General features: G+C 45.8%; 1 protein-coding gene across 1 annotated transcript; it reads right to left on the bottom strand.

Annotated features, from left to right (window-relative positions):
• Positions 1-1,993: 1,993 nt before the first annotated feature.
• On the bottom strand, positions 1,994-16,406 carry LOC131894663 (zinc finger protein 709-like). Its single transcript, XM_059244977.1, has 4 exons — positions 16,336-16,406; positions 5,768-5,894; positions 5,557-5,617; positions 1,994-3,972 (listed from the first exon to the last, which is right to left on the bottom strand). The coding sequence occupies exons 1-4, from the start codon at positions 16,336-16,338 to the stop codon at positions 2,817-2,819; spliced, it is 1,347 nt and encodes a 448-aa protein (XP_059100960.1). The 5' UTR covers positions 16,339-16,406; the 3' UTR covers positions 1,994-2,816.
• Positions 16,407-17,982: the final 1,576 nt, after the last annotated feature.

The following is a 17,982-nucleotide window of genomic DNA, read 5'->3' as shown; positions in this document are numbered from 1 at the left end:
CAAACAAATCTCTATTTCTTATGTAGGGTGTTTTGCTTGCATGCAGGTCTGTGGGCCCTACTTGGCTTTTTATGTGAATTCTGAAAACTGAACTCAGGTCCTTGTGCTTGTGTGGCAAGCACTCGACTGACTGACTCTCCAGCCCACGAAAGTTGTATCATTTCACATCCATCTTTTTATAAAAAAGCTAGCACTAGGTTTTAAGAAACTGTTTACTGTCTGTCAAGAGCCCCGAGTCCCTGCATTGTGTGCATGCTTCATGACTTGACAGTGCTGGCCCGTGAGGGGTTCACGAGACTAGCGTTGGAACAGCGTCCCAGGCTGAAGAGATGGCTTCGTGCTCTTGCAGAAGAGCTGAGTTTAGTTCCTAGTACCCTTTTCAGATGTCTCACAACTGCTGCTAATTCCAGCTGCAGGGGGCTGGGCGTCCACTTCCGGAGTCCCTGGCATTAACACACATGTGAGTGTGCACACACTACACACAAGTCACCACCCCATCTCTCCACCTCCCTCCATCTTTTTATACCATCTTTGACAACACATGGGATGGTGCACTTTGGAAGAAGGCCGTTGGAAAAGTCTAACTTTTTGTAAGATCATGGTAAGTTTTCTTTTTGCAATTGCAATTTTTTTAAAAGAGAATTAAATCGTTATTGATTACACGATAATGATACACGAGCTTCATTCTCATCCATTATTTTATCTGATACCATTATTCAATTCTGATATTGCATAGGGTGGGCCAACAACCATTTTATAACCACAATTGTGACTTTGCTTGAATGGCCCTTTTAATGGTGAAACTCAGTGAAGACAACAAATACCTGGCAGTTTAACTACAATTCTTAAGATAACTAAAGTCGCCAGGAGTGGTGGCACATGCCTTTCATCACCCTAGCACTAGGGAGGGAGAGGCAGTCCAGATCTGAGTCTGGTCGACAAAGCGAGTTCCAGGACAGCCAGAGCAAAATCCCCCCCCCCCCCCAAAGAAAAGGATAACTAAAATCTCCTACATTAAAAAACTAGGGCTGGTGAGATGGCTCAGCCAGTAAAATCACTTGTGGCCAAGCCTGATGACCTGAGTCAGATCCCTGGGGCCCATATGGTAAGAGAATTGACTCCTGCAACTTTGACCTCCACATGCATGCTGTGGTGCACACATTCCCACATCAGACACACACACCAACTGAAAACCGGTGCGGGCACTGTCAGCAACACCTGTTTACGGAGACTCCGCAGACTGACCGCCCCCTCCCACACACTGTCAGCATGCACCTGTTTACGGAGACTCCACAGACTGACCGCCCCCTCCCACACACTGTCAGCATGCACCTGTTTACGGAGACTCCACAGACTGACCGCCCCCTCCCACATACTGTCAGCCACACCGTTTGCAAGTTAAGCTCTTAGCAAACTACCACGGAAGCACCAAGGCTAGTTCTGGAATGCCCACACCAGCGTGATTCCCTTCAGAAAATTCATCTCACTCTGAATTCATCTTCAGCTTAACTGAAACCCAAATGCACATTTAACAGTGCCTGGCAACTGAATCCAGGGCCACTAAGCCACTGAATAGCTCCCCCAGGGAGTCAATTTTCAAAGCAACATCCATGACCAAACAGCTCCGCATAGTAGAGGCAGTGTTGGAGCCAGTGACGCACATCTGAGACACCATTACAGCGAAGTGAAAACACTCCCCAGAAAGAAATGGGGACTCAAGAGAGGACTCAGAACTTGCTCTTACAGTTCAGCTCAAGGGAATCCAATGCCCTCTTCTGGACTCTGCAGCAAGCTGAACTCACATGTGCAACCCCCCCTCCCCCCAATGTAACTGATGTAAAAAGCATAAAAAGAGGTACTATTTTAGTATGAGTGATTGAGTAATCTTTGTGCTGGGGAAGAGACATTTTTATTAGAAAACAAATGTGGAATATATAAATGATAAAGTACAGCCACAACTAGCCAGTTGAGGCCTGTGACAAAATCTGGACAATTTACAAAGTCAGATTTTATTGGTCCCTTAATCACAAAAGCACTTAAATTATGTCGATCAAACATGTATAACTAAGCCAGGTGGTGGTGGAGCATGCCTTTAATCCCAGTACTTGGGAGGCAGAGCCAGGTAGATCTCTGTGAGTTCGAGGCCAGCCTGGTCTACAAAGCGAGTTCCAGGACAGCCAGGACTGTTGTACAGAGAAATCCTGTCTCGAAAAACCAAAAACCAAAACAAACAAACAAAAAACATGTATAACTAAATCAAAAAATACCAACAGAATTTATGACTAAGAATCAGAAATCCACACATTTAGCAGTGAGCTAGAGAAAGATCACAGGACACTATCACATTTCTTTGCAATTGTGGCTTCTGGACAGCACTGGAATCAACAGGTTTTAAACTTCTTAGGTTTATGAGATTTGGGGACTCACTTCATTTCACGGGTTTGAAAACATTAACATTGCAAAAGTTCAAGTATTCCTTCATTTAGAGTCTGGGTCTGTGGTGGAGCTTATTGAAGACTTTCCACACTGCTGAAATTCAGGGTAGAACTTTCCCATACTATTAACAGTGATAGTTTCTTTCCACTGTGTCTTCCTGCCCATGTGTGCTAACAAGGATGGGCAAAAAGCTTTCCCAAGTTAGTATTCATCTCAAGTCCTCAGCGCTGAAATGCTTCCCAACAGGATGTCAACTCAGGGTTTGACACAGTGAACAAACTGTGGCACGTACTTCTGACTGAAACCAGTGCAGACCTTCCCACACACACTGCACCCGTAGGCTCATTTTTAACCCATGTGCTGGAATGTGTGGAGCACTTCTACTCACACTCAACTTCTAACTCATACTTAAAACTATCCATCACCAATTGACTGTGTATATGCATGTGTCTCCTAAGACTTTTGGAATACGAGAATCCCTTACCACATTCCTGACATTTATAGGGCTGTCCGTTGTGTGTTCTCATGTGATTCTGGATGTAACTGGAACAACTGAAGGATTTCCCACACTCCTTACATTCATACGGCTTCTCTCCAGTGTGAGTGGTCAAATGGTTTCGTAAGGAAGCACTATATTTAAAGGTTTTCCCACACTGCATACATTCATAAAGCTTTTCCTTGGCGTGGCTTTTTTCATGGTTTCGAAGGGAATAGACATACGGATAAGCTTTCCCACACACCTCGCATTTGTAAGGCCAGGCTCCACTGTGTGTCCCTAAATGTCTTCTTGCGCAGTGGCCAGAAGTGAAGGTCTTCCCACACTCTTTACATTCATAGGGTTTCTCTCCAGTGTGAATTCTCTCATGTGCTTGAACATGGCTGGAATGTCTGAAGGTTTTCCCACACTGCTTACATTCATAAGGTTTCTCCCCAGTGTGAATCCTCTCGTGTAGTTTAAAGGAACAGTAACTCTTGAAGGTTTTCGGGCAGTGTTTACATTCATAAAGTTTTTCTGTTGTATGAAGCCTTCTGTGCATGTCGAGGGAACTGACAGTCCAGAACATCCTCCCACATTCCTTACACTCAGGTATCTCTCCGGAGTGAATTATCTTATGTCCCCGAAGGGCGTCAGCATTAGGAAATGTTTCTCCACACACCTTGCATTTATGCCTGTCTGCATTGTGAGTTAGCATGTGCCTATTGGCACAGTGGCGATAGCGAAAGGCTTTCTCACAATGCATACATTTATACGGCTTCTCTCCATTGTGGATCTTTTTATGTTTTTTAAGGGAGCTTGAGCACATGAAGGCTTTACCACACGTTTCACATTCACAGTATTTCTTTACGTATTTCTGATAGTCACATGGTCTCTGTTTAGAGTTGAACATACCATGCCCCTTCGGGGATGACTGACTGATGTTGTGGCAATCAGGAAGTTCAGGAGTCTTGTTTGTGATATCGACTGGATTTTGGGCTATGGCTTCTCTATACTGGCCATTGTCTGCAAGTTCATGGTCTCTCTTTACCATTTGGATTCTGTAAGAATTAAGAAATATAACCTTAAGAGTTTACTTATTAACAATGTTACACTTATTAGTAGATATTAGATTTACATTGGGAACATTCACAAGGTCCTTTGGGCTTTTATGTGGGCAGAAGTCCTGAGTGAATGCATATTGCTGACACGGGTATGGCCATGCCTCAGACTAATGACAATGGCAAAGCCTTCCTCCAGCCTGTGTGTTAATGTTGACTGTGCAAGTACAAGCATTTACAAACGAGTGACTGGTGTGTGTAAAGACTAGCAACTGTGCTGGGCGGTGGTGGCGCACGCCTTTAATCCTAGCACTAGGGAGGCAGAGGCCAGCCTGGGCTACAAAGTGAGTTCCAGGACAGCCAGGGATACACAGAGAAACCCTGTCTGGGAGGAGGGGAGGAGGGGGGGGAGAGGGGGAGAGACTAACAACTGCAGCTTCCTCATCCCAGATGTTTACAGCCTGAGCCGGGCGATGGTGGCGCACGCCTTTAATCCCAGCACTCGGGAGGCAGAGCCAGGCGGATCTCTGTGAGTTCGAGGCCAGCCTGGGCTACCAAGTGAGTTCCAGGTAAGGCGCAAAGCTACACAGAGAAACCCTGTCTCGAAAAAACAAAAACAAAAAACAGATGTTTACAGCCTGAGATTGCTGCCTCCAGCCGCCTCCTAGACACACCAGCTCTGTGGTGTACTAATAAATGCACTCAGGTGCCAAGTGTGGCCTACTTGGTGTGACTCCAGCACTGCCCACCCGACCCTAGCTTCCCTTACGAGTCTCTGTCCTTTCTTCACTCCCTTGTGACCCCAGACACACAGGGTAGAACACTGGAGAGAAGCTTTAACATAAGTGGATTCAAGGGGCTGTAAGATGGCTGGACCATAGCTCCTATCATTTTTTTTTAAGAATTAGTTACTTTTTAAAATTATATATATATATATATATATATATATTTAATAATTTATTTAACTTTATTTTATGTGCATTGGTGTAAAGGTGTCAGATCCCTGGAACTGGAGTTACAGGCAGTTGTGAGCAGTCATGTGGGTTCTGGGAACCGAACCTGAGTTCTCTGGAAGAGCAGCCGTTTTTGTTTTTTTTTTTGTTGTTTTGTTTTTGTTTTTGTTTTTTTTTTTTCCTGAGACAGGGTTTCTCTGTGTAGCTTTGCGCCTTTCCTGGGACTCACTTGGTAGTCCAGGCTGGCCTCGAACTCACAGAGATCCGCCTGGCTCTGCCTCCCGAGTGCTGGGATTAAAGGCGTGCGCCACCACCGCCCGGCAAGCAGCCAGTGTTCTTTACGGCTGAGCCATCTCTCTAGGTTCCTTATGTTTTTTTCAAATGATGTGTATGTAGTAGTTTGAATGAGAATGGCCCCCTCAGGCCCATGTATTTGAATGCTCTGTCCTCAGCTGGAATGTCTTACATAAACTACTTTGCAGACCTTGAATATCCATAGGACATACAAGCATTCATTTTCAGAGCTTAGGGAGATTGTTTTTAAAAGAATAAATAGTCTGAATTTGTGCTCTTTTTAATATTTTCCCAACATCCAGTGATTCTCAGCTGTTTCTTTGTGGGTATTCATTACCTCATATTTCTCTTCAGACTTCTGTAGTAAGCTTCCAAATCCCACTGTTCCCATTGTGTTCCTAAAATACAGATGCAGAACAATTTTTAAAAAGTATAGTGCTATCAGCTGCTTGGTGCACGAGGCCAACCTTGGCTGACCGTGTGCACGCGGAGTCTTTACTCTGAATCAGCACTCAACAAAGCGAGTGAAACCTCGATGTCATGCTCACCTATAGAAGTCAGATTCCTGTAGGTTTCCTGCATCACATCTCTGTAGAGATTCTTCTGGAAAACATCCAGCAAGGCCCATTCTTCCTGGGTGAAGTTCACAGCCACATCCTCAAAGGTCACCGGGTCCTGAAACATCCCATGTTATTACAAAATAAAGAGACTGGCAGCGGCTGGTGCTTACTCTTCGCTGATATCAGGCTGAGAGGATAATGCTTCATCAGTTCTAGGGCTTGGTAATTAGACCTACCGTCTACTCTTCCTCCCACACTGCACTGCAAGCAACACAGTGTTCTAGTTTGATTTCTGTTGCTGCGATGAAACACTCTGAGCAAGAGCAACTTAGGTGAGGAAAGAATGTGTGGTGGATTGAATGAGAATGCCCCCACTGGTTCACACAGTTCAATGTTTGGGTCCCAGTTGGTGGAACTTTTTAGGAAGGATTTGGAGGTGTGGCTTTGTTGGAGGTATGTCACTAGTGGTGGGCCCAAGCCATTCTCAGTATGCTCTGCTTCCTGCTTGTGATCAGATGTAAGCTCTCAGCTACAACTCTAGTGCCATGCCTGCCTGCCACCATGCTCCCTGCAATGATGGTTATGGACTCACCCTATGAAACTGTAAGCTTTGGTCATGGTGTAAAGTAACCATAGCAGTAAAGTAACTGAGATAGAGTTTATTTGGCTTACACTCCCAAGGTCATAGTCCCTCACTGAGGGAAATCAGGGCTTGGATTCAAGCAGGAAATTAGAACAGAAACTATGGAGGAACACTGCTAGCTCACTTAAGGCTCATACTCAGCTAGCTTTTAAAAAAAATATAGCCCAGGACCATCTGTCTAGGGAATGTTGTTGTTGACAGTGGGCTGGGCCCTCCTACATCAATCAACAATCCAGACAATTGCTCACAGACAAGACCATATGCCAGTCTAGTCTGGGCAGTCGTTCAACTGAGACTGCCTCAAGATACACAGAAGGAGTAGCCTTTCATTGGTAAGTGCAGGAGATAATTTATATAGTGTAGATTACTATGCAAACATTAAGAAAACTTATTTGTGTGTGTATGTATGTATTGGTGACATATCATAAGTTTTTCAGGTTAGAGTCCATGGCCCCTGTGAGTACTGTGTGGGCAGTGAAGCTCTCAAGCTGCTTTGTGTTTCTCTCTATGATCCCGTAGAAGAAGCTTTCACAGGACAATTGGTCTTGGACATTCATCTTGTATATCCTGAAAACATCACTGTATCCTGGCAACTACAGCTGTATTGATCCTGGCAATTGCCACTACATTCTGTTCCTGATAAAGGTATAAAAAGTCTGATTGCTCTCAGTAAATCTTTCCCTGAAGAGGGATCTCTGGATCTGAGAACAGGGTCCCAGTTACAAAGAGCAATTCAGGGAGAATTCGACACAAGGAGACCAGAGAAAATTCCTAGTGATGCTATTCAGCTTTGGAAAGAAATCAACAACAGTAATAGATAAAAATGACACAGTTAAAATTAATATGAAAGTGATTAGGAAAAAACAACAAACAGGGGAAGAGGAAAACTAGAACTGTAGATAGTGTCTAGTGTCTCTCTGTCCTCCCTGTGCTGAGTTTGCTCCTGGTTTCCTGCTCCCAACCCTATCCATCAAGTGCAGTTCCTCACAGCAGAAACTTCACTGCTTCACTTCATCTCTTACTGAAGTTCTTAGGGTAAGAGAATTAACTCCTAAGTCAGGGTACAGGTCTCGGATGCATTGTGCATCCAATAGGATAAGACATGAGGGGATTTTCTTTTCCCAGTGAGTGAAATGCCTGATCCCAATAACCCAGGACAAGGTAGGAATTATATACCCATTTCATTGAAGACTTAAGGGTCCTTTTCTTTGTTGTTTTTTGTTTTGTTTTTTCGAGACAGGGTTTCTCTGTGTAGCTTTGCACCTTTCCTGGATCTCGCTCTGTAGACTAGGCTGGTCTCAAACTCACAAAGATCCGCCTGGCCACCACCGCCCAGCGACTTAAGGGTCTTAAACAGACTTGTGCTCAGGATGGACCAGGCGCTCCCTTTATACCGTCTCTCTTTGATTCTGTTTCCGGGGAAGCTTTTCTTTCCTTTGACTGGAGGGTCGTAGCAAAGGCTTATCTTTTATTTTCTAGTTTTGCTAACTATTTGTTACACTGTATTTCCAGGATTAATCATGGCAATGTGTTTAATTACAAAGTAGACTTATTAACATTTTTTAATTGTTTAATTTAATTCCACAGGGCCAGTGAGATTGACTGACTTCAGTTCAATCCCTAGTTTGAAGAAAAAACAAACAAAAAACAACTGCATAAGCTTGTCTGACTGGAAGTGAATGTATTTATCTGATTTATTTAAAGATGTCAAAGAAATTCTAACCTCAGAAATTAGAACTATTAGAAATCAACAAAAATAACACGCCCATCACTTGGGATGTTAATAGGAGGCATGTATGGTGATAGTCAATGACAGATCACACATCCTCCTGAGGCTCATGGACAAATCAACACTTTGGTACTGCAAGCATGGTATAAGTTACCAGATTCTGGAAGAAAGACAGAGGAACTTTCTAAAATTAGACAAAGCCCTGACGAGACATATCAAGATCATTTCCCACCTTTCTCAGGGGGCCAATCACCTGGTGGCTGATGGGCAGGCAGGAATGATTATTGCCAAATCACTGGCATGAGAAAGCTAACACTGCATGCCACACTGCCAACTGTCCCTTTCGAAAGAAAGAAGACATTAATGATTACATCTGATTCTGTCCTGACATTGGGCCTTCACATACTGAAGGATTACTCCTGCTGTAGCCCTTGAAGGGCAGGTAGCACTCAACTATTAGCGGCTATTTCAACAAGAAATGAGGAATGACAAATGGCCCAATTTTATGTTAAAAGTTTGTTGTTACTGCTTTAAAAAGAGCTAAAAAAAATTGTTTGTTCTTGCTTTTATTATACATTATATGGATATTTTGCTTTCTGCCAAAAAAAAAAAAAAAATGCTAAAAGAACTCTTTGCAAAAAATAAAAATTGGCCAGGAAGTGGTGGTGCAGCCTTTAATCCCAGCACTCGGGAGGCAGAGCTGGGTAGGTCTCTGTGAGGCCAGCCTGGTCTACAGAGCGAGATCCAGCATAGGCACCACACAGAAACCCTGTCTTTGAAAAAAACAAAACAAAACAACAACAAAAAAAAAACCCAAAAAAACAAAACCAACAACAACAAATAAATAAAAATTGGATTAATCTGCCGGGTGGTGGTGGCCAATGCCTTTAATCCCAGCACTTGGGAGGCAGAGCCAGGCAATCTTTGTGAGTTCAAGTCCAGCCTGGTCTACAAAGTGAGATTCAGGACAGGCTCCAGAGCTACACAAGAGAAACTCTGTCTCGGAAAAAAAAAAAAAAAACAAACAAACAAAAACCCACCTCCCCCCCAAAACTGGATTAATCCTTTGGATTTATATTCCTCAAAAAAATAAACAATTTTATTAAATACTCTGGATAACTTAACCGTGGCTTTTGTATTTTATGCCCCTGTAAAACACTGAAAACTGACAATGCTCCTGCATACACCGCCAAGCCTTTCAGGAATTTTGCAAACAATTTGATCCAACCCATCACGGGCATTCCATAACCCTCGGGGGTCAATCTTTTGTGGAAAAGCTAATGGATAGCTTAAACATTGTTTAAAATAAAGGAGGGGAGTAAGGTAGTTTGGCTGCTCCCCACAGATTTTATCCTTTTAAACATACATATAATCTAATTTTATTTATTTATTTATTTTTTTGGTCGGAGCTGAGGACCGAACCCAGGGCCACTGAGCTAAATCCCCAACCCTGCGATCTAATTTTATTTTATGTATGTATGTCAGTGGTAGGGTGTCAGAAGCCCTGTTGTGAGCTACCATGGTGGTACTAGGAATTGAACCGGGGTCCTCTGGAAGAGTAGCTACTGCTCTCAACAGCTGACCCATCTATCTCTCCATCCCTTATCTTCTACTTTATTTACTTAAAAAATTAAAAAAAGAAAATTTAAATTTGGGCAAGGATGGCCTCACTGTTGCAGAACGTTTTTTGGGCCTCTCTAAAACATTTCAGGGTCCCGGTCCTTTGGAGAGATGTTATGTCTGGCCCACTGCATGGCCCGGGTACAGCAATTCACTGGAGTCAAAGGCTGTTTGTGTTTTTTCCTCAGGGTGCTGAAAAGTCAGTGTAGATACCTGAAAGACTGACTCAACCTGTGGAAGATGGATGAAGAGCTTCCAAAGCGTCTCCAGAGGCTACACTCGAAGAAAAGGAGGAGAGAGCGGGTGACTGGGAGAGCTGAGGAAATCTCAAGGGAAGGGTGTGGCTGCAGAACTGCTGTACTTGCTAAGCTGTCTCGTTGAAGGCATCTGCCACTGCTACTGGGTTTCCGTACCTGACCCTCCTGCGCTTCACTTTGCTAGCTGGAAAGAGAATAACATCCCTGTTTATGCAAGTAACTCAGATCCTGGTGTCGCTACTGCTAATCAAGTTGTTCCCTAAGCAAAGACGGTCACATGACAATTTGAGTATTGATGTTCAGACCCTGCACGATGAAATACTAATTATTCAGCATTCAAATGAGATGAATTACCCTCCTCCATTGCTGCACAAAACCTAGCAAAGATTTTTGATCATTATTTTGTTAATAGTTATACTGGGAAGCATTACAGCTTTGAGACTGTTTTGCTACTCCATGTCTGCTGTAAAGATTGACTTGCATACCCTAAAAATAAAAAATAAAAGAGGGTTAAATGCAGGGAACCATGGATGTGGCCTGGCCTAGCTGCCCTGAGAGGCATGCATCATAGGTTTTCCAGATTAGAGTCCATGGCTCCTGGGACACTGTGTGCCTATGCATTCCCTCAGGCAGTGAAGCATTCAGGCTGCTTTGTGTTTCTCTGTATGTTCCCCTAGAAGTCAAGGAAGCTTTGACAGGACAATTGGTCTTGGACATTCGTCTTGTGTACTCTCTAAGGTTTGCAAACATCACTGTATCCTGGCAATTGTCACTATATTCTGTTCCTGATAAAGGTATAAAAAGTCTGATTGCTCTCAATAAAATTGTCACAGGCTCGTTCTTCCTGGCTGCCATATCAGGTAACCTGGAAAGTAAGTATGGGTGCTTACAAGAGGACAACCCACAGGAAGCAGTTCGGTCCTTCTACCATGTGGGTCTCGGGGATCAGAGGTCACAAGACTGGGCAGCCAGCACCTTCACCCGCTGAGCCATCCAACTGGACTTAACATCTGCTACACAGGGTCTACAGCACTTGACTAAATGCAGTGCTACTGTCTGGAGTGCTGAAGGAGTTACTAAGTATTCCCAAGACTGTCCCCCTGAGCAGCCAGTTCCGTATTCAACCTCTGATGGCATCTAAGATCTGAGTTGGGGGAAGGGATCCCACCAGCTTAAATAATGGGAGAATCACACCAGGGACCTGGCTGGATTGTTCAGTGGGTAAAAGTGCTTGCTGTACAAATCTGTGACGTGAGTTTGAACCCTGGAAGGAGAGAGCACTGACTACTGTAAGTTATTCTTTTATGTCCACGTGTCTACCATGGCACGTGTGCACCCCAGACCCAATAAACACCATCATACTGGCAATGGAGACTAGCTCAGGGGTTAAGAGCATCTTTTGTTCTTTGCAGGACCCAGGTTCAATCCCCAGTACGCACATGGTGGTTCACAGCAGCCTGTAACTCAGGGTATCTGAAGCCCTCTTCTGATCCGTGTGTGCACTGTATGCATGGGGTGCACATACATGCAAACAAAACAATTACACACACACACACGCCTTAAAACAAAAACTCACACAATCAGAGATGGTAAAGAAATAGAAGCCAGGCTTTGGTGGCACAGTCCGTCATCTCACTGCATACAGAGGCACATAAGTGAAAGTCATTCTTTATCACGAGTGTAATTTAAAAACTAATTTTAAAAAAGAAGAAAAGAAAAGAAAGGAGGAGGGAGAAAAGGAGAAAAGGAAGAAGGAAGAAAAGGAGAAGGGGAAGAAGAGGAAGAAAAAGAACAAGGAATAAAATAATAATAATAATAATAATAATAAAGAGCTAGTGGAAGGGAAAAAAAGTGGTTCTTTTCAAAGATGACCAGCTCCTTCAAGGTCCTGCAGCTGTGACATCCCCACCATGATGAACTAACTGTAAATAGGAACTGAACTGAAATAACCCCCTCCCTTAAAAAAAAAAAAAATGAGATCCATGTACTAACCGAAAGGACGCACTACCTAAATTAACTGTAGACTATGCAGAATCTTCGAGGAATACGAGGATCAAACAATGCTAATGCAGTCAGCTGTCAATGAAAATGCAACAAACCCTTACAGGTCCGTTTGCGGCTAACATGGTATCAGATTACATGGGTGGGGGGCAGCAGTGGTGGGGGTGGCTCCGCTGCGGAGTCCACCTGCTATTTTTCCAGAGGACTCAAGCCAGTTCCCAGCACTCAGACTGGGTGGATCCCAACCACTTGTAATTCCTGCTCCAGGGGATCCAGCGCCCTCTTCTGGCCTTCCTGAGCAATGCACTCATGCATCACACACACACCACACACACACACACACACACACACACACACACACACACACACACACACACACGACTCTTTTAAACCATGACAATCCCAAGTACATGAGAAATTAAACTCAAGAAAACAAAAAAAGGAAAAGCTCGTTCTTTGAAAGACGCATGAGATTTGATAAAACTCAACTAGTCAAACTAGAAAGGAGAGAAGGTGTGTGAGAAGGTAAGTGCTTGCAGCCATGCCTGATGACCTGAGTTCAATCCCTGGGACCCACTGTGGAAAGAACTGATTTCTGAATGTCTCACCAACACATGCACTCCATGGCACATACACACACACACAATCTGTCTAGCTAACCTCAGTGTGGGCTTTCCCCTTCTATTCCTACACTCCTTCCAATAAAGTCACATCCTACTTGTATTCATCATTTTATTGCCTGACTTGTTTTTTTTGTTCTTGTTGTTTTTTGGTTTCAGTGTAGCTCAGGCTGGCCTCTTATTTCCTAAGTAGCTCAGGCTGACCTTGAGCTCCCAATCTTCTTCCTTCTACTTCCCTAGTAGTGAGATCACAGACATAGGCCAATTGCCTTTTCCTTGTGGGTTTTTTTTGGGGGGGTGGGGGTGGGGGGTGGGTCAAGGTCTCAGGTAGCCCAGGCTACTCCTGAACTGAATTCTCTGGCCTCTTGCTCCCCAAATGCTGGGTATTCAGAGACCTACTGCCATGCCCCGCTCACTAGGCATGCTTTTCCCTTTTACTTTAACAAACTTTATGTGTATGGGTGTTTGCCTACATGTATGTCTAGGTGGCATGTACATGCTTGGCACCTGCAAAGGCCAGAAGGTGCCACATCCTTTGGGACTGGAATTACAGACAGTTGTGAGCCACCATGTGTCAATGTATATATTCTGAAGGTAAGGTCTCATGAAGCTAAGGCTGGTCTCGAATTCTTTATCTTCCTGCCTTTATTTCCCAGAGCTGGGATCACAGGTCTGGGTCACGCCTAGTACCCACATACAAAGGAAGACATGAAGGGGTTGGGGCGATGTAGAAGACTTTCCACATTTAAAGCCATTTTATGATTGCTTTAGCTGCATTAGATACTAACCCTCAAGGTAGGAATGTTATTTCCTCAAGTCTTGATGGTTTCCTGTGTTCAGTACGGTCTGCTTCTGCAGTTAAGGGGCTTTTTCCGCTGTGGGATGGTTGCTTAGATAACCATTTTTTTTTGCAAGAGTTAGAGCTTCCTTACCCCCCTTGCCTTGTGTCTACCCTGAGATGTTCATGAATAAACGAGACTTGCTCAAAATCCTGTCCTGTCTCCATCTCTCGTGTCTCTTGTTTCCCACATTCTCACTCCCCCTCTAGGGTCTGGAGCTGGCTCAGCAGTTAAGAGCATTTACAGCTCTTACAGATCTCAGCACCCATGTCTGATGGCTCACACTGTTTCTAATGCCAGCTCCAGGGGACCTGACACCCCGGGCTGCAGGCACCTGCACTCAGGCACACATACAGACACACACACACAGTGTCACAATAAAACAAAAAAGAAGCTATAGAAGTATGAGGGATCAGAGGTTCAGTAGATGAGGGCGGGAATGAGGTATGTGTGTGTCTATAATTATAGGGCGGCAGAGACACCTGAGATAGTAACACAGCACTTTTGCTACTCAATTACGGGGACAGGAGTTTAGACCCCCCCAAAAAGCTAGATTCCCCCAAATCAAACAAATAATAAAAAAAAGTTTCTCTCCTGAAGGTTGAGAACTTTAACCCACCCCAGCCTGAGGCCACACAGTCCCTCCTTTACAGCCACTCTAGGAACAGGGAGAGGGGAGGTGGCTGGGGCTTCCCAGATTTCAGCCCAGCAGAGAAAGTATGAGCAGAGAAAGTTTGAGGTCTCAGGGCTGGGCACCTGGGGCTCTAAGGAAGCCTGGAATTTTCTAGGGTTTGGGTATCAGTTTCCTGGTAACTCCATGAGAACTGAAGTTCCCAAGAGGGAGAGCCTAACAGAGAGGGGGAGAGAGAAGAGAGACTAAAGAGATGAAGATTCTAGGCCAAAATGACTGATGATACCAAGGATCATGGAGAGAGGTGACCATACCTTTAATTCCTGGCACCTGGGAGTCAGGGAGGATTCTTTGAATCCCAGGCCAGCCTGCTCTACAGAGTTCCAGGGCTACATAGTGAGAGGACCCCCCACCCCCCAGCCCCCTAAATCCTAAGGGGCTGCAGAGATGGCTCAGTGGTTATAAGCACCTGTTGCTTCTCCAGAGGACCTGGGTTCAGTTTCCAGCACCCACAGTGGGCCACTCACAGGATTATGGGGTTTTTGTCCCTTTGAAAGCCCACATCCTTGTGACTATCAAAAATCCTATAATTCTTAGCCAACCACGCACCTCCACCAAACCCGGAATATATGAGAATGTCAGGCACAGCTTCAGAAACCCACAGCATTGGGTTCCTACTTGCTGCAAACCTGTGGCCCTACTGAGGCCTTTGATAAACACTTCATGACTCTGTTCTTTCTTCTCGGTTTGTTTGGTTTTTTTTTTTTTTGTTTTTGAGACAGGGTTTCTCTGTGTAGCCCTGGCTGTCCTGGAACTTGACCTGTAGACCAGGCTGGCCTTGAGCTCACAGCTCCACCTGCCTCTGCCTCCTAAATGCTGGGATTAAAGGCATGTGCCACCACCGATCATGTAACCACTTCCACAGTGGAACACTGTGTGAGGCGTGTTTGGGGGTCCCGGCCACGGGCACTCATGTCTGGATTCAGAATAAACCATGCCTTTATTCCCCTGAGATGAGAGTTGTGTTTTTCCCCCCTTAACATGCCCTGTATTATGATTGCTCTCCCTTCTGTTGCTGGGATTGGGTCCCTGTTTCTGTCCATAAGTAGGTCAGGGCCACAGGGTCCTGTCTTCAGACACAGGTAATGAACAGTGCTGGCCAGCCGGGGTTACAGTGGACTCCCATCCCCCATCCCTTTTGTTTGTGGGGTAACGGGGAAAAGAGAAACCTACAGCAGCTGAATAAAAGTTTTTCCAAGAAGTTGTAAATTTTCTTGGTGGGGACAAAGACTTTTTTTCCCCTCGAGACAAGGTTGCTCTCTGTAGCTGTGGCTGTTCTAGAACTCCCTCTGTAAACCAGACTGACTTCGAACTCCCAGAAATTCGTCTGCCTCTACCTCCGGAGTGCTGGGATTAAAGGCGCGGGCCGCTACCGCCCTGCCGACTTTTTTTGAGTGCTCCGTCTGCATGTCTGCCTGCAGGCCAGAAGAGGGCATCAGCAGCCATTACGCATGGTTGTGAGTCACCATGTGGTTGCTGGAAATTGAACTCAGTACCTCTGAGCCATCTCTCCAGCCCCGGAGACAAAAACTTCCTCTCATCCTAGGAACATGGTCTAACCAGGTTTGTGAATATGCACATAAGGAAACGCATCTAAAAAAAAAAAAAAAAAAAAGTTAAGTGGCGCACGCCTTTAATCCTGGCGCTCGGGAGGCGGAGGCAGGCAGATGTCTGAGAGGCCAGCCTGGTCTAGGGAGCTAGTTCCAGGACAGGTAGGGCTGCTACACAGAGAAACCCTGTCTCGAAACAAACAAACAAACAAAAATAGTGAGGGGAAAAAAAAGGAACCTGCGCGATGGTTCAGCTGAAAAGGTGCTTGTTGCCAAACCTGACGACTTGCGCGATCCCCAGAACCCACACGGTGGAAGGCGAGACCGGACGCTGCCCTCCCCACGGGCCCACCCCTACAAATAAGTGTAATTTAAAACACCAAAAGAACGTAGCTAGAAACAGCCCCAAGAGTAATTCACCCAGAGAGGGCCCTACGTCTCCCTTTCCACTCGACCCCCTTTTCCTACAGTTCGGCTGCGGACTCCAGGAAGAGGCCGCAGAGTCGGTCTGCAAACGCTCAGCAAGTTCCGGGAACTTCCGAGCGGCCAACCGCGCGGAGCCCGTGGCCCCTCCGCCTCCTCCCCGCGTCTCCACGCCGCACTCACCATGGCGCGCTCCCGCTCTCCCTGCGCTCCTCCTGGTGCCACCGCGGACCGTGCGCGCTGCTGCGCGGCCGCTGCCGCTGCCGAGGTGAGCGCCGAACAGGGCGGCACCGGAAGAGCGGCTGCCCGCTGCTGATTGGACGACTCCGCTTACACGCCATCCTGATTGGCTCCAGGGAGTCCCTGCTCCTTGATGGACAGGACCAGTCGCCTCCCGTACAGTCCCGAAACCGGTGCGTTCCAGCGCAGTCCTGCCCCGGCCTGGTTGCTGTCCAGAAGCATTCCACAGCTGGCTCAGATCTGATTGGGCATGTGCACGGGGCTGAAGGTAGAAACTGGAAAATCTGGAGTTGCAGGCAGGCTAGCCTCGGCTGCATAGTGAGAGGTCAGCCTGGGCCGCAGGAGACCTTGTCTCCAAAAAGGACACAAGAAATCCAGATTTATTCACGGAAAATTAGGTGTGATGGCACACACCACTAGTCACCCAGCACTGGGGAGATGGAGGGAGGAGAAATAGGAGTTCAAGGCCAGCTAGGGCTACAATGAAACCTGTTGGGGCCAGGCCAATCTGAGGCTTTCTCAGCGGCGCTGATGAAAAGACAAAAGGGAAACACTAGTTTTGTGTTCTCGTCCAGGCGCAGACTTGGCACCTGCCCACCCTCCAGGGCTGTGGTTACTGGTTCCAAGGCCACTGTGTGCTTGCTGTGATGTTCCTGAGATATCCTGTATTCCCTTTGTAGCACTGCCTGATAAGGCTCCCTGTTAGCAACTGATGGAGGTGATTTGGAAATGTGTGAAAGCAGATAGACGTCTCCAGAGGCTGAATTATTCTTTAATCGGAATGTTGTGGGGGTTTTCACCAAAGAAGACTCCGCAGACATGGGTTTAAGCCAACAGAATTGAAAAACCTGCTTCGATTTTGAAGGCAGGAGCCATTATGCTGTATTTAAAAAAAAAAAAAAAAAAAAAAAAAAAGGGGGGGCTGGAGAGATGGCTCAGAGGTTAAGAGCACTGGCTGTTCTTCCAGAGGACCTGAGTTCAATTCCCAGCACCCACATGGTGGCTCACAACCATCTATAATGAGATCTGATGCCTTCTTCTGGCCTGCAGACATACATGCAGGCAGACCACTGTATACATAATGAATAAATAAATCTTAAAAAAAAAAAAAAGAACAAAAAAAAATCTTTAAAAAAAAAAAAATAAGTTTCGCAGGGCGGTGGTGGCGCACGCCTTTAATCCCAGCACTCGGGAGGCAGAGGCAGGAGGATCTCTGTGAGTTCGAGGCCAGCCTGGGCTACAGAGTGAGATCCAGGAAAAGCGCAAAGCTACACAGAGAAACCCTGTCCAAAAAAAAAAAAAGTTTCTATTGCCAATAAGAGCTGAGTTGCCGGGCGGTGGTGGCGCACGCCTTTAATCCCAGCACTCGGGAGGCAGAGCCAGGCAGATCTCTGTGAGTTCGAGGCCAGCCTGGGCTACCAAGTGAGTTCCAGGAGAGGCGCAAAGCTCCACAGAGAAACCCTGTCTCGAAAAACCAAAAAAAAAAAAAAAAAAGAAGAGCTGAGTTGCTCTCTGTTTCCTGGAACCTGACCTTCCGAAGCCCATGACCTTGACTTATTTTGGGGACTATCCTGACCCTCCCTGACCCCT

The sequence above is a fragment of the Peromyscus eremicus genome, chromosome 17, assembly GCF_949786415.1.
Source record: "Peromyscus eremicus chromosome 17, PerEre_H2_v1, whole genome shotgun sequence".
In the NCBI taxonomy this organism is placed as follows: Eukaryota; Metazoa; Chordata; class Mammalia; order Rodentia; family Cricetidae; genus Peromyscus; species Peromyscus eremicus.
Note: the sequence above shows the minus strand (reverse complement) of the source record. Positions and strands in the feature narration are given on the sequence as shown.

Bases quoted from the DNA above. Each gene is read 5' to 3' on its own strand.
- LOC131894663 (XM_059244977.1), bottom strand. The intron at 5,618-5,767 runs GTGAGCATGACA...TCTGTATTTTAG, and splicing joins CAGGAATCTGACTTCTATAG to GAACACAATGGGAACAGTGG. The intron at 3,973-5,556 runs GTAATGAATACC...TAATTCTTACAG, and splicing joins AGTCTGAAGAGAAATATGAG to AATCCAAATGGTAAAGAGAG.